This window comes from Artibeus jamaicensis, unplaced genomic scaffold (genome assembly GCF_021234435.1).
Source record: "Artibeus jamaicensis isolate MK-2021 breed Jamaican fruit bat unplaced genomic scaffold, CSHL_Jam_final contig_327, whole genome shotgun sequence".
NCBI lineage: Eukaryota > Metazoa > Chordata > Mammalia > Chiroptera > Phyllostomidae > Artibeus > Artibeus jamaicensis.
In genome coordinates, this window is record NW_026521772.1 from 6,644,336 (window position 1) to 6,666,315 (window position 21,980).

General features: G+C 46.8%; 1 protein-coding gene and 1 long non-coding RNA gene across 3 annotated transcripts in view; one reads left to right on the plus strand and one right to left on the minus strand.

Annotated features, from left to right (window-relative positions):
- COLGALT2 (collagen beta(1-O)galactosyltransferase 2) overlaps positions 1-21,980 on the minus strand; it is a 75,687-nt gene that overhangs the window by 13,893 nt on the left and 39,814 nt on the right. For both annotated transcript variants that reach the window (XM_037145684.2, XM_053663717.1), the window contains 5 exons: positions 19,690-19,800; positions 17,781-17,898; positions 15,813-15,947; positions 12,560-12,764; positions 6,217-6,336 (listed from right to left, as the gene is read on the minus strand). In XM_037145684.2, the coding sequence (XP_037001579.1) occupies positions 6,217-6,336; positions 12,560-12,764; positions 15,813-15,947; positions 17,781-17,898; positions 19,690-19,800 (689 nt within the window). The remainder of the gene's footprint in view (positions 1-6,216; positions 6,337-12,559; positions 12,765-15,812; positions 15,948-17,780; positions 17,899-19,689; positions 19,801-21,980) is intronic.
- LOC128627160 (uncharacterized) lies at positions 810-21,604 on the plus strand. The gene is made up of 3 exons (XR_008391315.1): positions 810-950; positions 7,709-7,860; positions 21,261-21,604. It is a non-coding gene; the product is annotated as an uncharacterized LOC128627160 (long non-coding RNA).

Below are 21,980 nucleotides of genomic sequence, written 5' to 3' on the forward strand. Positions count from 1 at the left end.
TCCCAGAACGTGGAACAGGCCTAACAAGGACACTTCCAGATGGAGGGGACATCACATCTTAGTAAAAGTTTTATTTATTTGATACTCTAAAAAAAAAAACCTATCTTGACAAAATACATGTTCTAAAGGTTGAGAGCCAAGTTGATTTAAAAACTTGAGAAGGTCTTGAAGATTTCTTGGTTATTGCACACAAAGTACTCATTTGGTTTTTTTTTTTTAAAAAGATAATACAAAGAACGTGTAAAATGAAAGCTAGTGAGAATGCTGTTTGAAGAACTGTGGGTGACGGCCACCACCCGTGTTCACCAGCATCTACTTTCCTCTATTCTGGGTCCACGAGAGGAATTCAGCTCCTCACCCTTGAAGTTTGTCATGGCCACGTGACTTCCCTCCGCGTTACTCTCCAAACCCTTCTTCCGTCCCCAGCCAGGCCCGCCACAGTGATCTGAGCAGCATGTTGACAGGGAGAAGCCACCAGCAGGAAGCAGCCCAGAACGATGTGCCAACCTGTGGGGGGCAGCCGCCCAGAAGGACATCGGACCGCGGCAGACTTTGCACAGCCAGAACCAGGCCAGCATCATGTTAAGCCAAGGAGGCCTTGGCCCTGTGCGATACACACCAGCCCGACGTGGCTCATCCTGACTGAGGTACTGTCCAAAAGGCATTTTTAAATGACTTACCCTCCACTGGGACTTTTTTTAAAGCTTAGTATTGAAATCTTTTTTATTTAATGATTTGAGAGAAACATTGACTTGTTGTCCCATTCATTCATGCACCCACTGACTGTCTCCTACATGTGTCCGGACCCAGGACTGGACCTACAACCCTGGGGCATCAGGACAACACTCCAACTAACTGAGCCACGGGGCCAGGGCCTTCACCGGATGTTACAGAGAAAGCAGGACATCCAGCTTCGCTTCTAATCAAGTCAAGTTCTAGAAGATCGTGAGGTAGGTTTCCTAAGCCAAACACAAGGGCTGGCTTCATTACTTCAACCCTGATGCTCACCGTCCCATTTGCGTGTGCACACAGGGCACGCGTTCTGTTTCATTAGCAGCTCAGAACGTTTTGGTCCTTTCCATTCTACCCCTCATTAGTTTCTTTTAGAGTCAACAAATATTTATAGAGGGTCCGCCATGTACAGAGTTAGGATTTTAGAGGAAGAGACTTAACATACAAAGTCCCCGTTCACACTGGTGTTTGAAGAACTGTCTGGTCCCGCTCTCTGGGCCTTAGGCTTGGGAGGGGGTTATTTTCTGAGTTACCCTTTCCACACTCTTGGTCTCTGTTTGGCACTCACAAGGTTTGTGTGGCTTTACGATTTCAGCCAAAAAGACTGCTTTTAACCACTTTGCTTCCATCCAACATGGGTGGACATTGTGTTCTGAGGAGAAGTGTCCAAAATAGCCCAAGGTGTCTGGCTTCAGAAAACCACCATTGAGCAAAACTCTGAGCAATACCCCTGGGTTTTGCCACTGACGGCAGAGAGCTAAGCCATAGGCAAAAACAGGAACGATGAATTCAACCCAAGAAACTAGCTAAGTGGGGAGAAGGGAGGTGTCTTTGCTGACGTCAGACCTGAAGGTTAGGTATGCCCTAGCTCCCATTCAGGGTCATTTCTGACTGTTACTTGTAGTGTATCCAGTCCCTCATCAGGTCCCTCCGGATACAGATTCCTTCTCTGTACCACAATTTGGTGCCATGTGTTTCACTGGCTCCTGCACAGTTTCAAGATCTAGGAATAATAGCTATTTTATAGAGTTGTTATTACTCACTGAACTCTGGGCTTCTCTCTTAACATACTTAACGACATTTATTTAATCTTCACGACATATACCATAGGAGAGGTTCAACTGTCCTTAGTTTTACAGAGGAGGAAACAAAGGCTTGAATAACTCGCCCAAGGTCAGAGAGCTGATAGAACTGATGTTCGAGTCTAGGCCTGACTCCTGCAACTGTACCCTTAACCCCAAAGTCCTACCCTGCCCCCAAGCTAGTCCTCGGTAGTCACTGGAGTCAAGTTGGCCTTGGGCAACGGGTCTGGGTTCATAGGAGAACTCAGTGAGCTAAGTCCTTGCTCCTGCGTGACCATCGCTTACTGCTCTCTCTGCAGTCTCCACTGGAGCACCCGCCATCCAGCACAGCACATACCAGTCCAGCTGATTTTTCTCATACTCCCGACCTCACTCCAAACTGTTTCTCCTTCATCCTTCAAAATCCCCAGCATCTTGAAGCATATTTTCCCACCTCCTCCTCAGGCCCCTTCAACTACTGATGACTATAGCCTGGCCTCTGGCTCACGGTCTCACTCTACCTGGCCGTCATCCTTAGAAACCTCTGCATCCACGTGGTGATCCATCTGACAGCCTATCAGCTTCCAGGTCCTGGACCTCGGCACCAACAGTCGTTCTTTCAGTGACCCACCGCCATGCCTGCGCCCATCACACCCTTCATGCCTTTGCTTCCATTATTACCCAACCCCTGGTGGTCTAGCACACTGACCAGTCCTTGTAAAGACCCCTGAGTCCCTTCCATTGATCTCGGGGGTCAAACCCCAATCCTGGTTAAACTCTATTGTCCACTTACTCAGCACCAAGAAAAATAACACAAGAGAAATTCACACAGTTGTTTTGACCGAGTCATTGCAAAACTCTAACCACAGATGTCAAATTGGCACTCCACACCGCCAAATGATGCAACTGTGTACTTCCATCATCAATTTACTTTCCTATTCACTGAGAGATCTATTTTGTGCCCTTTCCTCTCTCCTGAAATTTCCAATGTGTCTCTCAAGCTGACAACTGGACTACACATGTCACAGAGAAAATATGCAAAGTCACATCAGACCGGCTTTTCCTTCGACCTCACGTTTGCAAACCCAGGTGCATCTGTCCCCACTCGTTCTGACTTCTGCACATCGCTTGTCCTCTCTTGTTGTTCTGCCTCTTATTTTCTCAAGGACTTCACCTTTACAATCATCTTCTTCTCCTCTCCATCATTGACAAGTTCTCCTTATATGTTGGATCCTTCTGTTAGCATACAAACACGCTACAATCCTATCTTAAAAATAAACAACACAAAAAACAAAACCTCTCCCTTGATATCTCACTGCCTTCCAGCCACCATCCTCCTCCTCCATTCTCCATCCCAACAAGATTCTGTTTCCTCATCTCCCCACGGTCCTCTCTTCGGCCCACACCAATGGGCCATGTCCCCATCACTGCACTGAACTGGCTCTTAGCAAGGACATCACAGAGCTCTATCTTGACAGCACAGAAGATCAGTTCCCTGCCCTCACTTTACTTCTCCGCAGCATCTGGCCCCTTCCTGAACACTTCTCAGTTTTTCCTTTCAGCTCTCTGGCTGTTTGTCTTCCCCGGAGACCTGCCCTCCCTTTCCTCTCCCCTTTCGCTGTTCTGTTACTAAACAAGTTCATGCTGTTCCATGTCTTCAAATATCCTTTTAATGTTAATGACTCTCAAATGTCTGTCTCCAGCTGGAGTCTCTCCCTGCACTTCAGACTCATAGAGCCAAGTATCTCCTAATCTTTCCATTCAGATGTTCAACAAATATCAGCAACTTACATCACCGAAACATCTCTCCCGGAATCTTTTCCCACGAAGGCTTTCCCACTTCATTAAATGGCAGGCCAGGCCAAAATCCTGGACTCATCCTTGATTCCTTTCTGTCCTCATGGGCTGCATCCAATCCGCTATAAGCCCTGCTGGCTCTAACACAAAAACATACCCGAAATCTACTTCCCACCACCGCCCTGCTACAGCTTGCATCCGAAACCCCATCATCTCTCAACCAAGACAGACGGATATACTGGCCCCCTAACTGTAGTGTCTGTGCCACAGTCTGAGAAATCTTTCTGAAGGCACCAATCACATCGTACCACTCCCCGTTCCTGCTCCGCATGGAATTCTGTTACTCTTAGATTAAAACCCAAACTCCTTACTGTGACCACAAAACTCGGCCTGATCTGGACACTGCCCCCTCCACGACCTCATCTCCTACTACTCCAGTCCTTGTCCCGTGTACTCTAACCTCGCTGCCCTTCTGTTCCTGGAGCACCCAGGCTCTTTCCCAATGGCCTTTGCGTGGGCTCTGGTTTCCTTTGAAACACTCTATCCAAAATATTCTTTCATGTGGCTGATTCCTGGACATATTGTCTACTTCTCTGTGGGAGCTTCTCTGTGGCAGTTTTGTTCACGGCTGCATCCCCAGCCTCTTGAATAATCCTTGGAACATAGTAAGTGGTTAATAAATACTTATAGCCCAATTCTCTCTTCTTAAACCTTCCTTGGCTTCTCACTGCTTTGAGGAGGAACGTTCTGCTCCAGGCTGGGCATTCAAGGATCACGACAGGGGAGCCATCCCAGCCCTCAAACTTTACTTCCTTCTGCTGTTTAAAGCCAACTCTCCTCCAGGGGGAGAATGCTTTGGGATCAATGTCTTCGCTCAGTGCGCATTCCCTGCCTATGGTGCCCTCAGCGTATTGCTCCTTTTGTTCAAAGCCCACGCTGCTGTCAAGGCTCAGTGCAGGAACCACCAGGAGACAATGCTCTCTTGGACCACCCCAGCTCCCAGAAGCCTCTCCCTGTTCCAAACTCCCATTGCCCTCAGACCGAACATCTGTTCCTCTCACAAACTGCTACATCACAGAAGTCTTTTCACATCTGTCTTGTCTCCCCAGTGAAATGGAAACACCCGAAACAGAGAATCGGTTATAAAATGTTTCAAACCCCCAGCACCGTCAGGAGCGACTCATCCATTGGAGGGAGGCATTTGGCGTTTGCACAGGAATATGACACCTGTGCTACGCTGCCCTTGGCATCGGCCATTAGCAGCTATTTGTTTACGGCCGTTGGGGTCCAGAGGTCGTGCAGAGCGCTTTTAACATCCAGCGCACCCTGCCCGGGGACACTCGACAGGTATGATTCCATCACAGCACACTTCTGTGAGTCCTCCACGGGCCTCCAGCCCATATTTCTACCTTATTATGCTCAAAGGTTTACTTTCCAATTATTTTCTTATTCCAGTTATGTTCTATCTTCTGAAACTCAGAATCTGAGATTTTAACAAGACTCTAACTAGAGAAGGAAAATACAAGAATTACATTAAGATGCCATCTCTAAAGTGCCCAAACCCAGCATTCACTGCCCTGCCCAGCTCCAGCCACGGTTTTACGTCCCCAAAACTGACTGTCCAAAATCCAGACTCCAACCTGACCTTTACCGCCAACCTTCCCTTCGATGCTGCCCTCCCTTCTGAACACCTCTTTACATTTTCGAGGTCCTGCTGGCTGGGCTCACTGCCGGCCTGCTGCCCACAGACACACATTCTAAGCTCTGTGATGAGTAAATGACTCTTAGATCCTGCATGAGAAATTGGGTGCCAATCTTCCCTCCCGGGGAAAGCCATCTCCGACCTCTGTCCCCGGGTGGAGGGGATCTGTGACTTCCTCCTTTAGCCACCGGTACATTACACATGATCATTAGTGTGGCTACTGATTACCGAGCACTCACCAACCCTGACCTCAACCTAGACCTGCAGGCAATATCGACACAGTGTTGAAGGACGTGAGTTTGGGATACAGCAAGACTGGTTCGTAACCCATTGGTCATTGGTTTAGCAGAATGACCTGGTGCAAGTTATTTAAACTCTCTCTGCCTCACATTCTAACTTTCATTGATATGTTGTAAGGATTAAAAGACAATGTACAAAACTGATGAGCATGATACATCATAAGCTGTTATTAAGTTGAAGTCATAATTATTGGTGTTGTTATTAGATGTTTTGTATATATTGTGGAGGGTCTTCCCCCAAACTCTACAGGTTTTCATCATCTCCACTGCATGAGTAAAGAGGTCAAATTACCTGCCCAAAGTCATCTAAGTGAAAAGCAGCAAAGTTTGAGTTTAAATCCCACCTCGATGCACTGCTACAGCCCTTCCTTGTGATGGTGTGAAATGCTTTACTGTGCACCCAGCTCTCCACCTGGATGGGGTGCTCCCTGAGGGCACAGACTTCATCATATTCACATTTCACATTAGGAAAAGCTCAAGAACAAAGGAACGAATGACTATCCACGCTGCAGCCGAGACGGACTGGTGGCTGTGTGATCCCAGTCCCGGGCAAGGGGAGAGAAGTGCCGGGGGCGGCCACCATGGCCGTGGAACCAGTGCCAGCACAGGCTCCTGGGTCACTCACTCATGGCTTCTATCTGTACGTGGATGAGGCTCTCGATGTCGTCCTGCAGGGTCTGGTGGGGCTTCAGGGGGATGGGCAGGTAGCCGTAGTGCTCGCGGTTGCAGAGGTACATCTGGATGCCTGGGGACCCAACAGAGGGACAAAGCCAACTGATCAGAAACACACACTTCTTAGTTTGATAGTGGAAAAAGAGATGGGACTGTAGGTGATGCTGGGTTTGGCACTGACACTGAACTACCAGCCGTTCCAGGCACTGTCTGGAGTGCTCCTTTATTAAGAAAGTATAACAGAGCATTGGGGTCTAATAAAAAGCCCAGGCCACGCTTCGGCTCAGAGGAAATTGATTTTTTTCTCCCTAAAGAAGAAGCATACTTGTGGTCTGAAATGAACACAAAAGGCATGAAGTGATCAAAAGGGAGGCAAGGACTTCCTGTTCCAGAGGCTAGAATGGAACACTGTAATCCATCTACAGGAAATCATGAGAATGAGGAATAAAATCCATATTTGATATGAAAGCAAACAGGCTGATAGATTATTAAAGCTGAATCAAGGCATCTGTAGGACAAAAAAATAAAGTAAAAAGCAAGGAAATTTAAATTCCCCATGACTCTTTTCGGTTTTACTTCTTCTCCTAGCAAGCTCGGATTTGGAGTCATCCGATGGACGTGCAACTTCTGTAACAGATTCGTAAGTGAACAAAAGAAAGTCTGTGTTTCAGGTCCAGTGAAAGACCTGCCAGAAATGTGCCACAGTCCTCTCGTATTCAATCCTGGTCTTCCCAGCCCAGCCGGCGGACTCTGGGTTATATGGCAGCATCTGCGCTCAGCTGGACAGCTGGGAATGCAGAGATCAAGGTGGCCTCACAGAGACCCAGCAGCAGACAGTCCTGACTAATGACAAAACTGCATAATTAAGAGCACGACTCTGCCAAGCTCCGGTCCACGTGTACACACTTCCAATTTGTTTGTCGATATACCGCAATCATCTGCACTTTGGGGAGACAGAATTACCTGCATAGAGCCTTCTCTGTGTGCCGTGCAAACGAGATTTCCTCCCGTCAGCTACGTCATCTGCCAAGTCAGGTGAAGCTGCCCCACGGCATTAATGCAGAGGAACCAGAGAGAAAAGAGCTCTTATTTCCCCCTGTGCTGACTCTGGCGGAGTCAAGGCTGGTTCACCGATCGCTGTCACTTCCCTGGCTTCACCAAGTGAACTCACGGGCTCTGCTGTCTGCCCACATAAATGCTTCTGTGAAGCTTCATACCAAAAGCTCCCCTGACAACGAATTCAGGAGGGAGAAGGAAAGTGATTTCACACTGAGGTTGCCTCTGTACCCTAATTAGGCCTGTCCCATTACCATGTCACTTTCCAAAGCTTCAGTAGAAAGAGGAATGAGGCCTAGCCAAGCTGTCCATCAAGTGAGGGGGCGAGAGAGGCATGTCCAGACGTGCAAGGTCATCAATATTTACTTGCCATCCCTCTGTCTCATCAGATTACTGGACGATGTGGAAGAAGAGGAAGGGGAAGGAGGAGAAGGAGGAGGGTTACAAACAGCAAGGACAACTGGGGACACACAGCGATATGGACAGTCGGTGAAGAAGAGAAGAAAGGAGGTCCCAGGTTGGCGGCTGTGACACCGAGAAGGTGAGAGGATGTCAGAGGCTTGAGGGCAGATGCCATCACAAACATACAAAAAGAACCGCTGGCTAATCTGACCTTCCCCAAACCCCAAACACTAGTTTGAAAGGGTATGGGCACCCCTATGTTCATTGCAGTGTTATTTACGATAGTCAAGCTCAAGTGTCCGTCAACAGACAAGTGAGTAAAAAGCCGAGGCACATTTACACAGTGGAACACTACTTGGCCATAAAAAATAGTGGAATGTTACCATCTGTCACAGCATGGGTGGACCTAAGTAAGTCAGTCAGAGAAAAACAAATGCCAAATGATCTCACTTATATGCGGAATCCAAAGAACAAAATAAACGAGCAACCAAAATAGAAACAGACTCACAGACACAGGGAGCAGCTCAGAGGTTGGCAGGGGAAGAGGACTGGGGACTGGATGCAAAAGGTGAAGGGATTAAGACACAAACTGATCATTACAAATAGTCATAAGGGATGTAAAGTACAGCATAGGCAATACAACTGTAACATGCATGTCATACTGTGCATGATGCCAGGTGGGCACTGGAAATATTGGAGGGAACACTCTGTAAAGTATGTGATTACCTAACCACCATGCTCTACACCTGAAACCAATACAAAATAATATTGCATGTAAACTGTGAACAAAAAAAAAAAGAAATGGATGCAGATATACTTAGCTATATATAAACTAAAATCTGACCATGCTAAGAGGAGTTTTAGACAATGAGGAATTAGTTTTGGATTCTATTAGTAATAATAAAACTGAGACCCCCCCCCCAAGGCAAATGTTAAATTATATACAAAAGGAAAACTAAGCAGAGTCTATAAATGGCCCGGTTTAGAATTAGGTCCAGGTACTTACCGTATCGAAAATGCTGACCATGCTAAATCACCATGTAACTCCATGGAGAGGACAGGGGTGTGGGAAGAGGGCCAAAGGGAGGAGAGCGTACGGACTCCTCATCTGCAGAGGATGGTCAGCTGGTCATTCCCATGGTAAAACCAGAACATCAAGAAGTAATGATACCAGCCCTGGCTGGTGTAGCTCAGTGGATTGAGCTCGGGCCTGCAAACCAGCGGATCTCGGTTTGATTCCCAGTCAGGGCACATGCCTGGGTCGCAGGCCAGTTCCCAGCAGGGGACCCACAAGAGGCAACCATACATTGATATTTCTCTCCTCTGTCCTTCCCTCCCCCTCTAAAGATAAATAAAAAAAGAAGTAGTGATACCAGCATGTTATTTAGACCCACAGGTGCAAATATGCTTGCACCCCCCTTGGGAGGAGTTACAAGCGTGTCTTCTAGAAGGAGGGAAAGGGCACAGGGGAGACATGGAGGGGACTTCGAATTTTATAATAAACCTTGGGGACTCTTTGAACTCTTCCAACTAGGTGCATGGATAATTTGATGAAAACATGATTTTTATTTTAGGTTATTTATTTATTTATTTTTAGAGAGAGGGGCAGGGAGGGAGAAAGAGAGGGAGAGAGACATCAATGTGTGGTTGCCTCTCACACGCCCCCTACTGGTGACCTTGCCTGAAACCCAGGCATGTGCTCTGACTGGGAATCGAACCAGAGACCCTTTGGTTTGCAGGCTGGTGCTCAAACCACTGAGCCACACCAGCCAGGACAAAAAAAGAACATTTTTAAGAGGAAATGTGTTGATAGCTGGACAAAGCCTGGGAAGGAGGCTGGTGCTCTCATTGAAAGCTGCTACTTCTGGGAAAACAAATTTCTCTTTGAGAAAGTGTGTTGAATGGTGGCAGAGCTATTCTTACCTCATGAAGACCTCAGTCACTTTCTTGTCCTCACATAGTGGCTTAACGTTGGTGATGAAAACTCAGACTCAGAGAGGCTGTGGTCCCTGGTCATACAGTAAGTCAGTAGTGCCAAGGGCTCTGTCCCTATGGTTCAATGCCAAGAAGCTTTCTACCCACCAGAATTTGGGAGCTGGGTCTTAGAACGAGCAATCTCTCTGCACTGTCCCCTGAGTTGGGGACGTACTTTTGATCACTACCAGTGATGTGCAGGAGGAAGGTCTGCCCGGCATCACCCATATCTTTTGCCTCTTTGGACTTACTGGAAGATGACCGGCTGGCGCCAGGGATGGTTCTTGTGGCCGTGATACAAAGCCAAGGCCACTGGCCACTATGGGAGGTGAACTCCTGACCCTGCTCTCATTATGGCCACAGACACTCGCCTGTGACCCTGCTCTTTTTTGGGCTAGATGGGTGGCCACACCACCAGTGCTCCAGTGCATGTGTGGATTGACCCTGTCGTGCATCACCCACAGGTGGCCATGCTTGGGGTCCGAGGTTAAACAATAAGGATCAAGATTTGTGAGTAGATGGTCCTGCCTGGGGCATGGAGACCCTTTATTTCTTTTTTGATGGTTAAAAATTGATACTCCATTGGATGCATCCCAGCCAGGAAGCATCCCAAGAGTAAGGACAAACAAACACACATCATCTGCCTAGAAATACCCCATGGGCTGTGCTCATGTCTCTTCTGAAAACATCGATACTTCAAGACCAGTGAAAGTGCTACCTTGGGACCCCATGACGTCAGGAAGGCTGCCCCGTTTCTGCCAATGACAGTCCTGCTTTCCCGTCCGGACTCCTGGCCCGTTCTGTTTGCACCGCCCATCTGACTCTCGGCTTCCACTGTTTCATAGCGTGACACTTGTATTTCCACAGGGAAAGGTCTGACCTCTCCACACACGCTGCCAGGCACAAGAGGGAAGCCTAGGGCCCCGGCCCTCTCGCCTCCCTTTTCTACCTCTCTTTCCCCCCGCTACCCCAGCTGAATCACCAAACAGCTTCGGGCCTCTGCGCCTACTTTCAATGTCCCGGGAGGGCCCTTGGGAAGTCAGACCGATAAGGAACAAAGGCCAAGGGAACAGGACAAGCACAGGGAAGAGCTGAAAAATTCCTTCCCAGCCTGTGTCTGTGATTAAGCCACAAACCCAGTTCTCGGTTGAAAAGAATTTATTGTCGTAATTTAGTGCAGGGGTCACCCAGTGCCTTGTGCGATGGCTGCAAAGGGGACCCTGTTGGGCAAGGACCGTGACTGTCACTGTTTCTCATTGACTCCCCTGGAACAGCCTCCTGCAAGCTCTGCAGCAGAGGGCCTGGCACCGATGGAAGGAACCAGAAGGCCCTGCGTCTGCTTCTCCTCCGGGAGCGGTCAGGACAAATTACAGGCCAAGCTGAAGGGAGCGGGTTGCACTAACGCGGACACAAGAATCTGCAAGAAAAATTCCGATCCCCAGGAGACTAAGGGGCTTGCTTTAGCCCTGACACAGGCCGAAAAATGCTGACCTCTGGCCAAAGGGTCTCGATGACCCTAGCAGCCAAGGGGAAAAGAAACCAGCCTTCCACATTTCCACCAAATATCCTCATTCCTGCTGAGTCTACAGCTGAGGAGAGAGACACCTTGGTTTCCAGAACGGCCCAGTGAACGAGCTGCAGCTTCCACTTGTATTCATTCACTTTCTCACCTGCCTGCAACCTGGCTCAGCTGACTGGGGTCTTGGCGCGCTCCCAGCCAAGATCCATGGTTTACATGGCCACGGTGAGTCTATTCACCACCCCCCTGGTTTCTAAGCTCACTCTTGCTGGTGGTGAAGCGGCCCATTTCTGGCTCGTGGATAATGGGACCTGGCTTCCATCAGGAAGGTCTCAGTGACCCTGAGAAGACAATGTTGTTTTAGGAATGCCGTGTATCTCCCTGCTGAACTGCTTCGGTGAGTTATGTCCTCCCTGATGGCATGTGCTGGCCACCCGGGAGAAATAACTTACATTCCTACTGACTGGTCTTCTTTTAAAAACTTAACACACGCCACTGGAAATGCTTCCCTAGTGCCGCATGAAAGACTTCGGTCTGGCTTTGCCTGACCTGCCATGGGGACTGTGGCGGACGCTGATGGATGACTCCTGAACTTACCCTCTCCTTCTTCTGAGTGAGGGAATCGGGGCTCTGGACTGCACGGGCGACGCTCAGAACCTCCCTAGGTGTCGTCCTGTGACTAAGTTCTGGCTAATGGGATACGCAGAGGAGTGATGTGTTCCTCTTATGGAGTGTACCCTTCAAGGGGGAGCGAGGGCTGTCCCCTCTCTGGTGCTCACTCGATGGCTGGAATGCACCCCTCCTGATGAGACATCTCTGATCATACGGTTAAGGTCAATGCCTCATGGAGGGTGCAGAAGCAATAGAGGAGTCTGGGTCCCTCTATTTCCCGCATTTCAGGGGAAAATGTGTGGACTGGAGCCATGATACCAGCTCAGACTTCTCTGAGAAGAAACAATCTTCCATTTCTAAAGTCTGGGGTCTTTGCCAGTGTCATTATGGGTCTGTGCCACAGTCTCTAATTAATAAAAGGACTCCTGTAATGAACAAAGAAATGCAGTAGCACCAGAGAGAACCAATCGCCTGCCTGTGGCTCCCACCCCCACCATAGCTCAGGAAAAAGAGAGAGGATTCTGGGTAAGGGCTTTTGCTCATTGGCACGCATGGGGACAGCAGCACAGAGGGTGCTGGTGTGGTTACTGTGACAATTAATTGCCTCTACCATGATCTATAGAGGAGGCCCAATGTCCATATATAGCAGTGTTTTTAAGAACAGGCACAAAATGAAGAAGCTGTTTATTTGCGGTATTTCCGTGGGGGTGTGGCCACCGAACACTGACAGTACCTGCTTGCCTGCTGGAGAAGGCGAAGACGATGATGTCATCGAAGGTCCAGGCGTAGTCCTGGTGCGGGGGATGGAACACCAGTTTGTCGGAGGCTTCCTTCCTGAGGTCAATGAGGAAGGTCGAGTGCACCATGGGGACGGGGAAGCAGCCTGTCCTCTTCCATTCTCTGATCTGAACGTAGTCCGGGGTCCGTTTATAGAAACCCTGAAAAAGAGCAAGCAGGCGGACTATGATCTCCGATCTCAGCACTGCATCTTCCACAGTCTTCTGCTAGCTGACACCTCCTAGGTCATCACCAGTCACATAAAAGTCCCTGAGCCAAATCCCCTGCACGCTTTTTATCTTGGCTTATGACTTTGGCCTGCCAGAGTTCAAAGGACACCTCGGCTACTTTTTGTCTTTAAGGATTGGTCAGATTATGCAACCTAGGTCCTCGTCCGTAAAACAGAAGTGATGGCCCCATCTACCCACGGGTTGGCTTAAAACCTCAGAGCTCAGAGCAGTGCCATCACTGAGAAAGCACCAACTGGTATTGACTATTATTAAAATGATCACGTTGCATTGTTAATACAATGAACTAAATGTGCAGTACTTCCACACAGAAATGGGGTCTTCATCCCATGAATTTATTTATTCAACATTCCGGGGGAGGTGTCACTGCGCCACGATTTTTGGGGATTCCCCTCTGGAAAGTTCCTTCTGGGCAAGCACATGGGACAAGCAGTCCCCTTACTCTGTGGTCACATCTTTTGTTGTCATGTCCACACATTCGGCATCTCAGCCTCTCCGACTTCTCTGACAGTCCCCTCAGTGTCTAGACGAGCGCTCAGGCTGAGCTAGTGACCACGTGGCCAGGTCAGTGCACCTTAAGACCGAGATGGGAGGCTCAGAGTCATTTTAACCATCTTGGATCAGGGGTGTCAAACTCATTTTCCTGGGGGGGCCACATCAGCCTCACAGTTGCCTTCAAAGGGCCGAATGCAATTTCAGCTCCTTAACAGTTAAGGAGTAGTTGCATTGAGCTTGAAGAGATGAAGCCTGAGTTTCCTCTCACAGGATTAAAGACTAGATCTCATGTGATGAAATCTATGAAGATACTTTGAAAACTGGAATTCATTATGTGAAGTGTGATTATTAGTATCATTTTTATGAGCCTTTAAATGAAGGGCCACTCGACATCCTTGAGTTAGGAGAACAGGAGTCCTCCTAACAGTTCAACTCAGCAACGTTCTTTCAAGGGGTAAACGGAACATTGGTCTTTAAGGGACGGCCTACAAACGCATGTCCAAGGTCAAGTTCTAGACCACTTAGGGACAGCATTCTCAGAATGAGACGCTTGAAAAAATTCATGACGTTGATGAGTCACTGAATATCCTGGGGGCAGGGAGGAAAGAAGTGGGGAAAAAAGGGGTGCCTCGTGCAGACCGGCAGACGTGATTATTGTGTCTCCCCTCATCCCCCCGCACAAATTGAATATCGGTGACAGTTCCTGTTCACTGGCCAGACACCACCCCCGAGGGTCGTTTTGTCTCGGATGTGATTAAAGGCTCCTCCTTATGCTTATGAAGCCGTTGGCTGCCCCGGCAGAAGGCTGACTGGGGATGGCAGAGAGGAAGGGAAATTAAGTGCCGCTAAGTGGCTCAGCTTTTTGCTTTTGTTGTACAGAATAAGTGAGCACATGTCTCCCGTTTGTTTTTAATGATGAAAGCAAGTAAAAAGATAATAGAAACCCGGGGGCTGTGACCATCCAGTCTCCTTGCTGGTGTCAAAGTGTAACTCATTCAAAACAACCCTTGAGTGGCTCTGTCTGCGGAAACCCAGCAGATTCTCAACCAAGAGCATGTCATTCCAGTGAACCTAACACAACGTTTTCACACTGAGAACTGAATGACTTGTATAAATACAAAATCAGTGCTTCCTTCAGAGAGACATGGATCATAACATGCATTCAAAAATCTGGTAGGACAGCGGGAAATATTGTAACCAAAGAGGACATGGTCAGCTAGTCACATGCTAGAGCCATTGATGGTTCAATTCTCAGGAACTGTGCAAACCAGTTGACGAGCTGGTAGCTGCGAAAATAAAAATCCGGTCAATCCCCATCATCTAACAGAACCAAAGATGTCAGCTTTGCATATTTTTAGTAATTATCTCCTCAAGTAGTGAGGCTGCGGTTTACTTAACCTTTCCGTTAGCTTAAACCACATTTAAGCTGTTTGCATGGTAGGAGTTCCCACACCATGAAACCCGGCAAATGTTACCAATCAGGATCTTTCCCCCACGGACAGCCAGTTAGTAAACATTTATCATTTGGCCCCAAACCAAACCAAATATAAAAGAGGGACTCAAAATTCTAGCTCTTTGGTATGAGCCCACATTTAACATATGTATTTTTCCTTAAGCCCATCTTTATTCTACATTGATTGGTTTATCTTTTGAATTCATTAACTAAAGAATAAAAATATAAACAACCAGAAGCATTCACTGTAACAGATGTCTAGACTTTAAAGATTTTTACAATGCAAAAGAGAGGTGAGAGAAATAAAAGGATTCTCTTTTTAACACGAAATTTGTAAAAACAAGCTACCATAGTAGTTCTAATTACTGGATCTCTTTAGAAATAAATTTGACAACATATATCAAAGCTCATCAAAATATTTATACTCTTTGATTCAGTCATTCCACTTCTAAGATGTTACCCCCCAGAATTAAATACAGAGGAAAATTATATTAATCATGGTGGTCATTATAATAGGTAAAAGTTGCAAACAAATGAAATGTTTTTAAACTAAGAGAAAGGTGAATTAAATTGCATTAAAGCCACTTGACATAGTCGTTAAAAACATGCAAGCTGTTATCTATGATGCTAGAGTGGTGGGGATGAATATAATCTCCTTTAATTTCTCATTTTTAAAATTTCCTATAGTGTTCTTATGCGAGTTTTAATGACAACTCAACTATTACATTTTTTTAAAACCTCTGAATTGGGGAGGAAAAAGTACAAATCCCTGCAAGCTATGCTGATCCATTTAAAGGTTCCAGTGCTAAGCTCAGCAGAGTATTTTTTACACTTATATATAATTCATGAACACAGAAGAGCTCACTGTTCGTGGCATTGACCTGGGTTGACCTCCTCTCCTGCAAACGCATGCCCTGAAATGACAGGCATCTTCCCAGGGAGGCAGTGAGAAGGGGGTCAGTAGGGCTGCTGTGGACACGTGGCTGGCTCCTTGCGAAAACCCGGAGACTTGCCTGAGGTGTGATCCCGCACCAGAAATTCGAGTAGAGGCCCCGAGACTCCAGCATGGGGGCCACGATGGTTTTGTTTTCTGCAATCATTAGACTGAGGGTCTGTGGATTAGTCAGGAAGTTGTCAACGTCGATAAACTAGGAAAAGAAAAAGACAAAGTCAGGGGAAGAGGTCCTTTTCCGTAACAGGTTCAAGGTGACCCAGCACCCCTGGAGCATCACAGAGGCTGGCTCAGGAGACCTGGAGCCAGGAATCTATGATCCGGGAAACCCACTGCACCTGGGCGGCTTTTGTTGTGACTAAAGGCATTTAGCCTGACTGTTACGTGCAAAAGGCACCAGGCGATGAACTGGTGTTACCACACTGGGCGCTCACTCAACCAGGACTCAACCTACAAGACACTCATGGCTCCCAAGCCCTTCAAAGTGTATTAGAAAACACTTCTTGAGTGCCCACTCCAGGTACAAATGGACAGGCCTATTTAGGTACTATATGATAGAGCCCAAAATGGCCCAAAACAGATTCATCAATGCTGTTTTTCATGTTATAGGTAGAATTTTTGTTTAAAGTATATTGTACCAACCATGATAACCAATAAAGCCATTTCCTATTCTTAGCAAAAGTCCACATTAACGCTGATTCATTTACAGGGACATTACAACTACATGCTCTATCGTATAAAATAAATAATCACACTGAACTGTATACTCAAAATGCTTAAAATGGCCAATTTTCTTTGTGTGTTTTTGTATATTTTACCATACACACAAAATAAATAGCCAGAAGCTTTCATTCTTATGAGAGTCAATCTGTTTACTGAAAATTTTGTGGTTCAACATTTGTATACTTCAGTGATATTTAAACAGCTATACAATGTCAAGTATCCTCACTACAAGTTAAAAGCCTCTATGCTTTATTTGCAGTGAAAGTGTGTGTGCGGCAAATCACTGGGCTGGGTTGTGTGGTGGTGGGGGGGCTGGAGACGAGCATGGATCCCAGGTATTCCCTTTAGAATCAGTCTAGTGACAAAGAGATGCCAATGTGTCTAATGAAATATCGACTTTGCTTTATAGGTATTATTTCTAGTGTAGTGCTGGAAAATATTTGTCAAGAGAAATAAATGGGGCGGGGTGGAAATGGGAGGGAGATGGGGAGGACGGGGGGGTGGGCTGGGATGGGAGTAAAAGACAAAAAACTGTACTTGAACAATTAAAATAAAATAAAATAAAATAAGAGAAATTGATGGATTGGGGGGAGGGGAGTGTGACACAGATGAACACTTGGTTTCCAGAAACTTGTGGGGCAAAAGTCAACATTCCAAAGGGAAATGGGAACGGCAGCTACTCGGGAAGCTGGCCTTTCCAGTGATGATGGGTTTGTGGAGGACAAGGAAGAGACACAACACTGATTCCTGGTATCCAGTCCCGCACATCCTGGACCACTCTCAAAGTTCCAAGGGAAGCGACGGGACCTCTTCATGGAGAGAAATCCTCCAGGATAGCCCAGCGTCATGGGGAGCAACCAAGAGGTGGAGACAGAGATGCCATTCTCCAACTCACTCAGGAGAAGAGGGAATGGCATTGCAGGGCGGTTAATTTAATCTTATTACAGAGTTCACTTTTCAGACCCACAGAATTCTTCTAAAAAGTTATTCAGACTATTCACATTGCTTTACTACAGCATCCCCCATGAACTACAAAGATTCATTTTTTGTGCCTGTTATATGAAAGAGATTGAATAATTCAAGAGCTCATTTACCTACTGAAAATGCCCGTCAGAAGTGGGTCTGAGATGAGATCCAGGTACCCCGATATTCATTCCCAACATTTCCCCCTGTGCCTTGATGGAAAAGCAGGGCAGTGACGGACCAAAAGATTGTTCTGATTGATTCTGTGGTGCTAGTTTTTGGACAACTGACTTGGACACATGCTAGATAACAGTTGTCTAGAAATCAAACACGTGATTTTTACCAGAATGTAGTCTGACCATCTCTCCCTCGCAGTTCGAAGGGCCGCCTGTCGCAGTTTCATCACGTGGGCAAAGCGGGAGGCGGGCCAGTGCTTTGGGCCGATTTCATCAGGATAAGACCTAAAATAAATAATAATAATAATAGCTTATAATTATTGAGTGCTTATATATTCCAGGACTGTGTAGTAACTCCCTTAATCTGCCAGTAACCCTAGCTTGAAGTAGATACTATTATTATTAGTATTGTTCCCCATCGCCCATAGGGAAACTGGAGCCAGGACAGATCTGCTGTTTATCGTACATGAGAATCTTTACATAAAATATTTAAGTGGGTTCTAAAAAGAACCCATTGAGTCCCTACTAGGTGAGCAGAATCATCTCTTGGTAACCATGGGGGATTGGTTCCAGACCCCTCGTGGACATAACAATCTGTAGATGCTCAAATCCCTTATATTAAATGAGTGGTATTTTGCCTATAACCTATGCACATTCTCCCACATGTTTTAAATTATCTCTAGATTACTTTTAATACCTAGGAGAATGTGAATGCTATGTAAGTGGTTGTTATCCTGTATCGTAAGGGGATAAAAGCAAGCAAAAAAAAAAAGTCTGCACACATTCAGTAGAGATGCAACCATTGTGGGCCTAACTACACAGTGTATATTGGCCAAAAGTAACAATTTTTTCCCCAAACGTTTTCAACCCACGGTTGGTTGAATCTGCGGATAAGGAACCCACAGATACAGAACCCGCCAACTGTACTACTATTCTCTCCATTTCATAGACGAGGAAACTGGGGTAGAGCAGTTTGGGTCGCGTGCTTAATGCTACGTTGTTAATATACAGCACAGCCAGAATCTGAACCCAGGTGTAACCCAGAAGTTCACGTTGCTAGATACTCTGCAAAACATATTTCATCACCCAATACATTTGGAAATTTTGTAGCATAAAAACACGTGTTTCCCAGGAAAAACAAAGGTTTCGTGTATGCGGGCAGGTCTCAGGAAACGATTCCACAGAACCTGATAGGTTGAGGTGTCCCAGGGGGAGGGAGGTCAGGGAGCAGATGCACCGTCCTTTGAATCCCCGTCAGCCTCCTCGGAACAGCCAACTCAGGGCACTGGCAAGCGGTTGGTGCACTCCCGAGAGCCCTTCGGAAAACTCCTAATTGGCTACTGTCACTCACAGTGGCCCAGACTGGCCACCACTTCAAGTTCTTGTGGCTGTGCTGGCGGTACATGAGCCTCAGCGAATGAAAAACCATAAAAACTGTGCAAATGAGATTAATGAAACTATGCACCATACTGGCATTCTCTGGAATGCCTTCCTCTATTATTGTTTCAATGAAAATCAGTACAATTCCTGTCTTTCTGAATATGTTGCCATCCCAGTGAATGCCTCCCCTAATATTTCTCACCCTAACCTTGTCAAACAATATGCTTAGTTGAAAACTGGCTACAGAGAAGATTACCAGCATGCAAGGCAGGTACATAAAATGTTTCTTAGCCATTGTAATTAGGCCAAATTCCATTAAAAAAAGTGCCAAAGAGTGTTGAAATTTTTTACAGTGTTCAGATTTTGTAGTTAAATTTTGCTTGATATATCAGTCATACACTTGGATTTGAGCTATATATGTATACACATGTATATAAAAGTATTAATATAGAGAGAAACTAAGGACCACATGCTGAGATTTGAAATATATACATGAGAACTAGTGAGAACCTGAACTTGGCCAGTACCTGCCAGAGTAAAGAGGAAGTGAGAAAGATGAAGATTTGTCAAAAGGAAGAAATTTAATAGATGCACAGATGAAAGACAAGAAAAGGTCACCTGTGCCTCTAAGACTGGACACCTGCTTAAGGGAGGAAGGCAAGAAACAAGTTCACCAGATGTTCTCTTGCTACTCACTCAGGTTCATCCATAGGCCTCCACTCCACATAGTGATAGGCTCTCTGCACATTTTTCAGCCACTCCCTGAGTATTTCTGTTGTGTTATCCACGTTGTGATCGGTGGCTGCCCTGTGTGAGGGAAAGGACAATGGAGTTCAGTTACGCCATTCAAAGGAAGGGGTGGGGAATCCAAAAGACCTCGGGTTAAGCGAAAGGAGACGGGCCGGTTCTAAAAATGGTGATGATTTAGTCACAGTCCAGACTGAACAATGCATTTTTATGTGTACTTTTTAAAAAAGATTTTATTTATTTATCTTTAGAGGAGAAGGGAAGGAGAGAGAAAGAGAAATATCAATGTGCGGTTGCCTCTCATGTGTCCCCTGCTGGGAACTGGCCTGCAAGCCAGGCATGTGCCCTGACTAGGAATCGAACCACGGTTGTTTCCCAGGCCTGTATCGTAAGGGGATAAAAGCAAGCAAAAAAAAAAAAAAGTCTGCACACATTCAGTAGAGATGCAACCATTGTGGGCCTAACTACACAGTGTATATCAGCCAAAAGTAACAATTTTTTCCCCAAACGTTTTCAACCCACGGTTGGTTGAATCTGCAGATAAGGAACCCACAGATACAGAACCCGCCAACTGTACTACTATTCTCTCCATTTCATAGACGAGGAAACTGGGGTAGAGCAGTTTGGGTCGCGTGCTTAATGCTACGTCGTTAATACAGAGCACAGCCAGAATCCGTACCCAGGTGTAACCCAGAAGTTCATGGGATCAGCCCCATGCTCATTATTCCTCACTCAAAATAGTATGAGTGAGTTAAAACGAAACAAACAAAAATTATTTTGACTACAGCGTCAGCCAACAGCTCTGAAAATTCTATGGCATTCCCAAATTACTTAGAGTGTCGGAGAATTTATTCGGCATCCGACTTCTTGTCCCGATTATTGCTTCTCCATCACACAGGACTTAAATTCTCTTCCCCTTCCCTGCACATGGATGCATTTATTTCCTCATGATTTGAACAAGCTTGGCCTTACTGTATAAAATTTATTTTCCTGGTATACAGACTAAACAACTTCCAACTCGAAGTATCCATTACTGACAAACATCCTTGGATATTAGCTGCTCGGAGTACACAAAGATAAATGTGTCTAATTAAAAACAGAAGCGTGGACTTTAAATACTCTTCTTGTTGAGTTGAAAAATGTCCTACGTAGTCACTGCCCCAAATTGTCGATTCTCTTTGTTCGTCAGTTTATTTGGTTCATTAGAGTCCACACATGAGTGAGATCATACGGTACTCGTCTTTCTCTGGCTTATTTCGTTCAGCATAATGTTCTCCAAAGCCAGAGGCGTGGAGACGGGGAACAGACTGACAGATCTCAGAGGGGCGGGGGTGGGGGGACTGGAGGAGATTAGCAGAAGAACATATTTGCATATATGCACGGCCCCTGGACGCAGACAACAATGAGGTGAAGACCTGGACGGGGTGGGGGCCGAGTGGAGGGGGGGCCAAAGGGGAGGGAAATGGACACCAGTAACAGTGTCAACAATAAAAAAATGAAAAGATTCTCTTTGTCCTCAGGCTTCCGAGGAAAAGAAGACGGCTCTGGCTGTGGTCGGAGTCCCATCCACATGGCCTTTGAAATGCAGGGCCAACCGCTGTCCCAGAGGAACAGCAGCGCTGACCACGCCAGCCCACGGAGGAAGGCTCGCTCTCCCTGATCAGGACTAACTGCCCTGCGCCCCGCCCCCGCGAAGGCAAATCAACAGAAACGCAGGCAGACACTTCTAACCGCTGCCTTTTAATCCCTCTGTCACAAATGTGTTTCCGCTCAAATACATAATCAGGAAGGCACGCAGGCGCTGGCCCGTTCAGAGAACCGAAGGGAGAGACAGCGAAGGCCCAGATGCGAACTCCCTGGAGGAAACATGAGGCTTGAGTTAGAGGCTCTGTTTTCAGAGCCCCGCGGAAGGAGCCAGCAGCAGCCTGTCCTGCTGTGAGGCTCCACAAGCACCTGGACACAGAAAACTGCGGCGGAGCTGGGTTTTTCCGACAAGTGGGAGGCTGAGGACGCGGAATGTGTGAACCGCTGGGGAGAAGCCCAGGCGCCTCTTGCACCCTGAGGGCTCCTCCCCACCCCAAGGAGCAGGAGCGCTGTCTGGCTGGGGTCAGCCATCCCTCTCCCAATCAGACCAGAAAGGGAATGGGCGTGGCCGAAGGATTCTCGGGAGACACCTGCAGAGGTGATCTGCCTGTGATTTACAGTCCTCCTCGAACTGGGAGCTCACCCAGTGTGAGCAC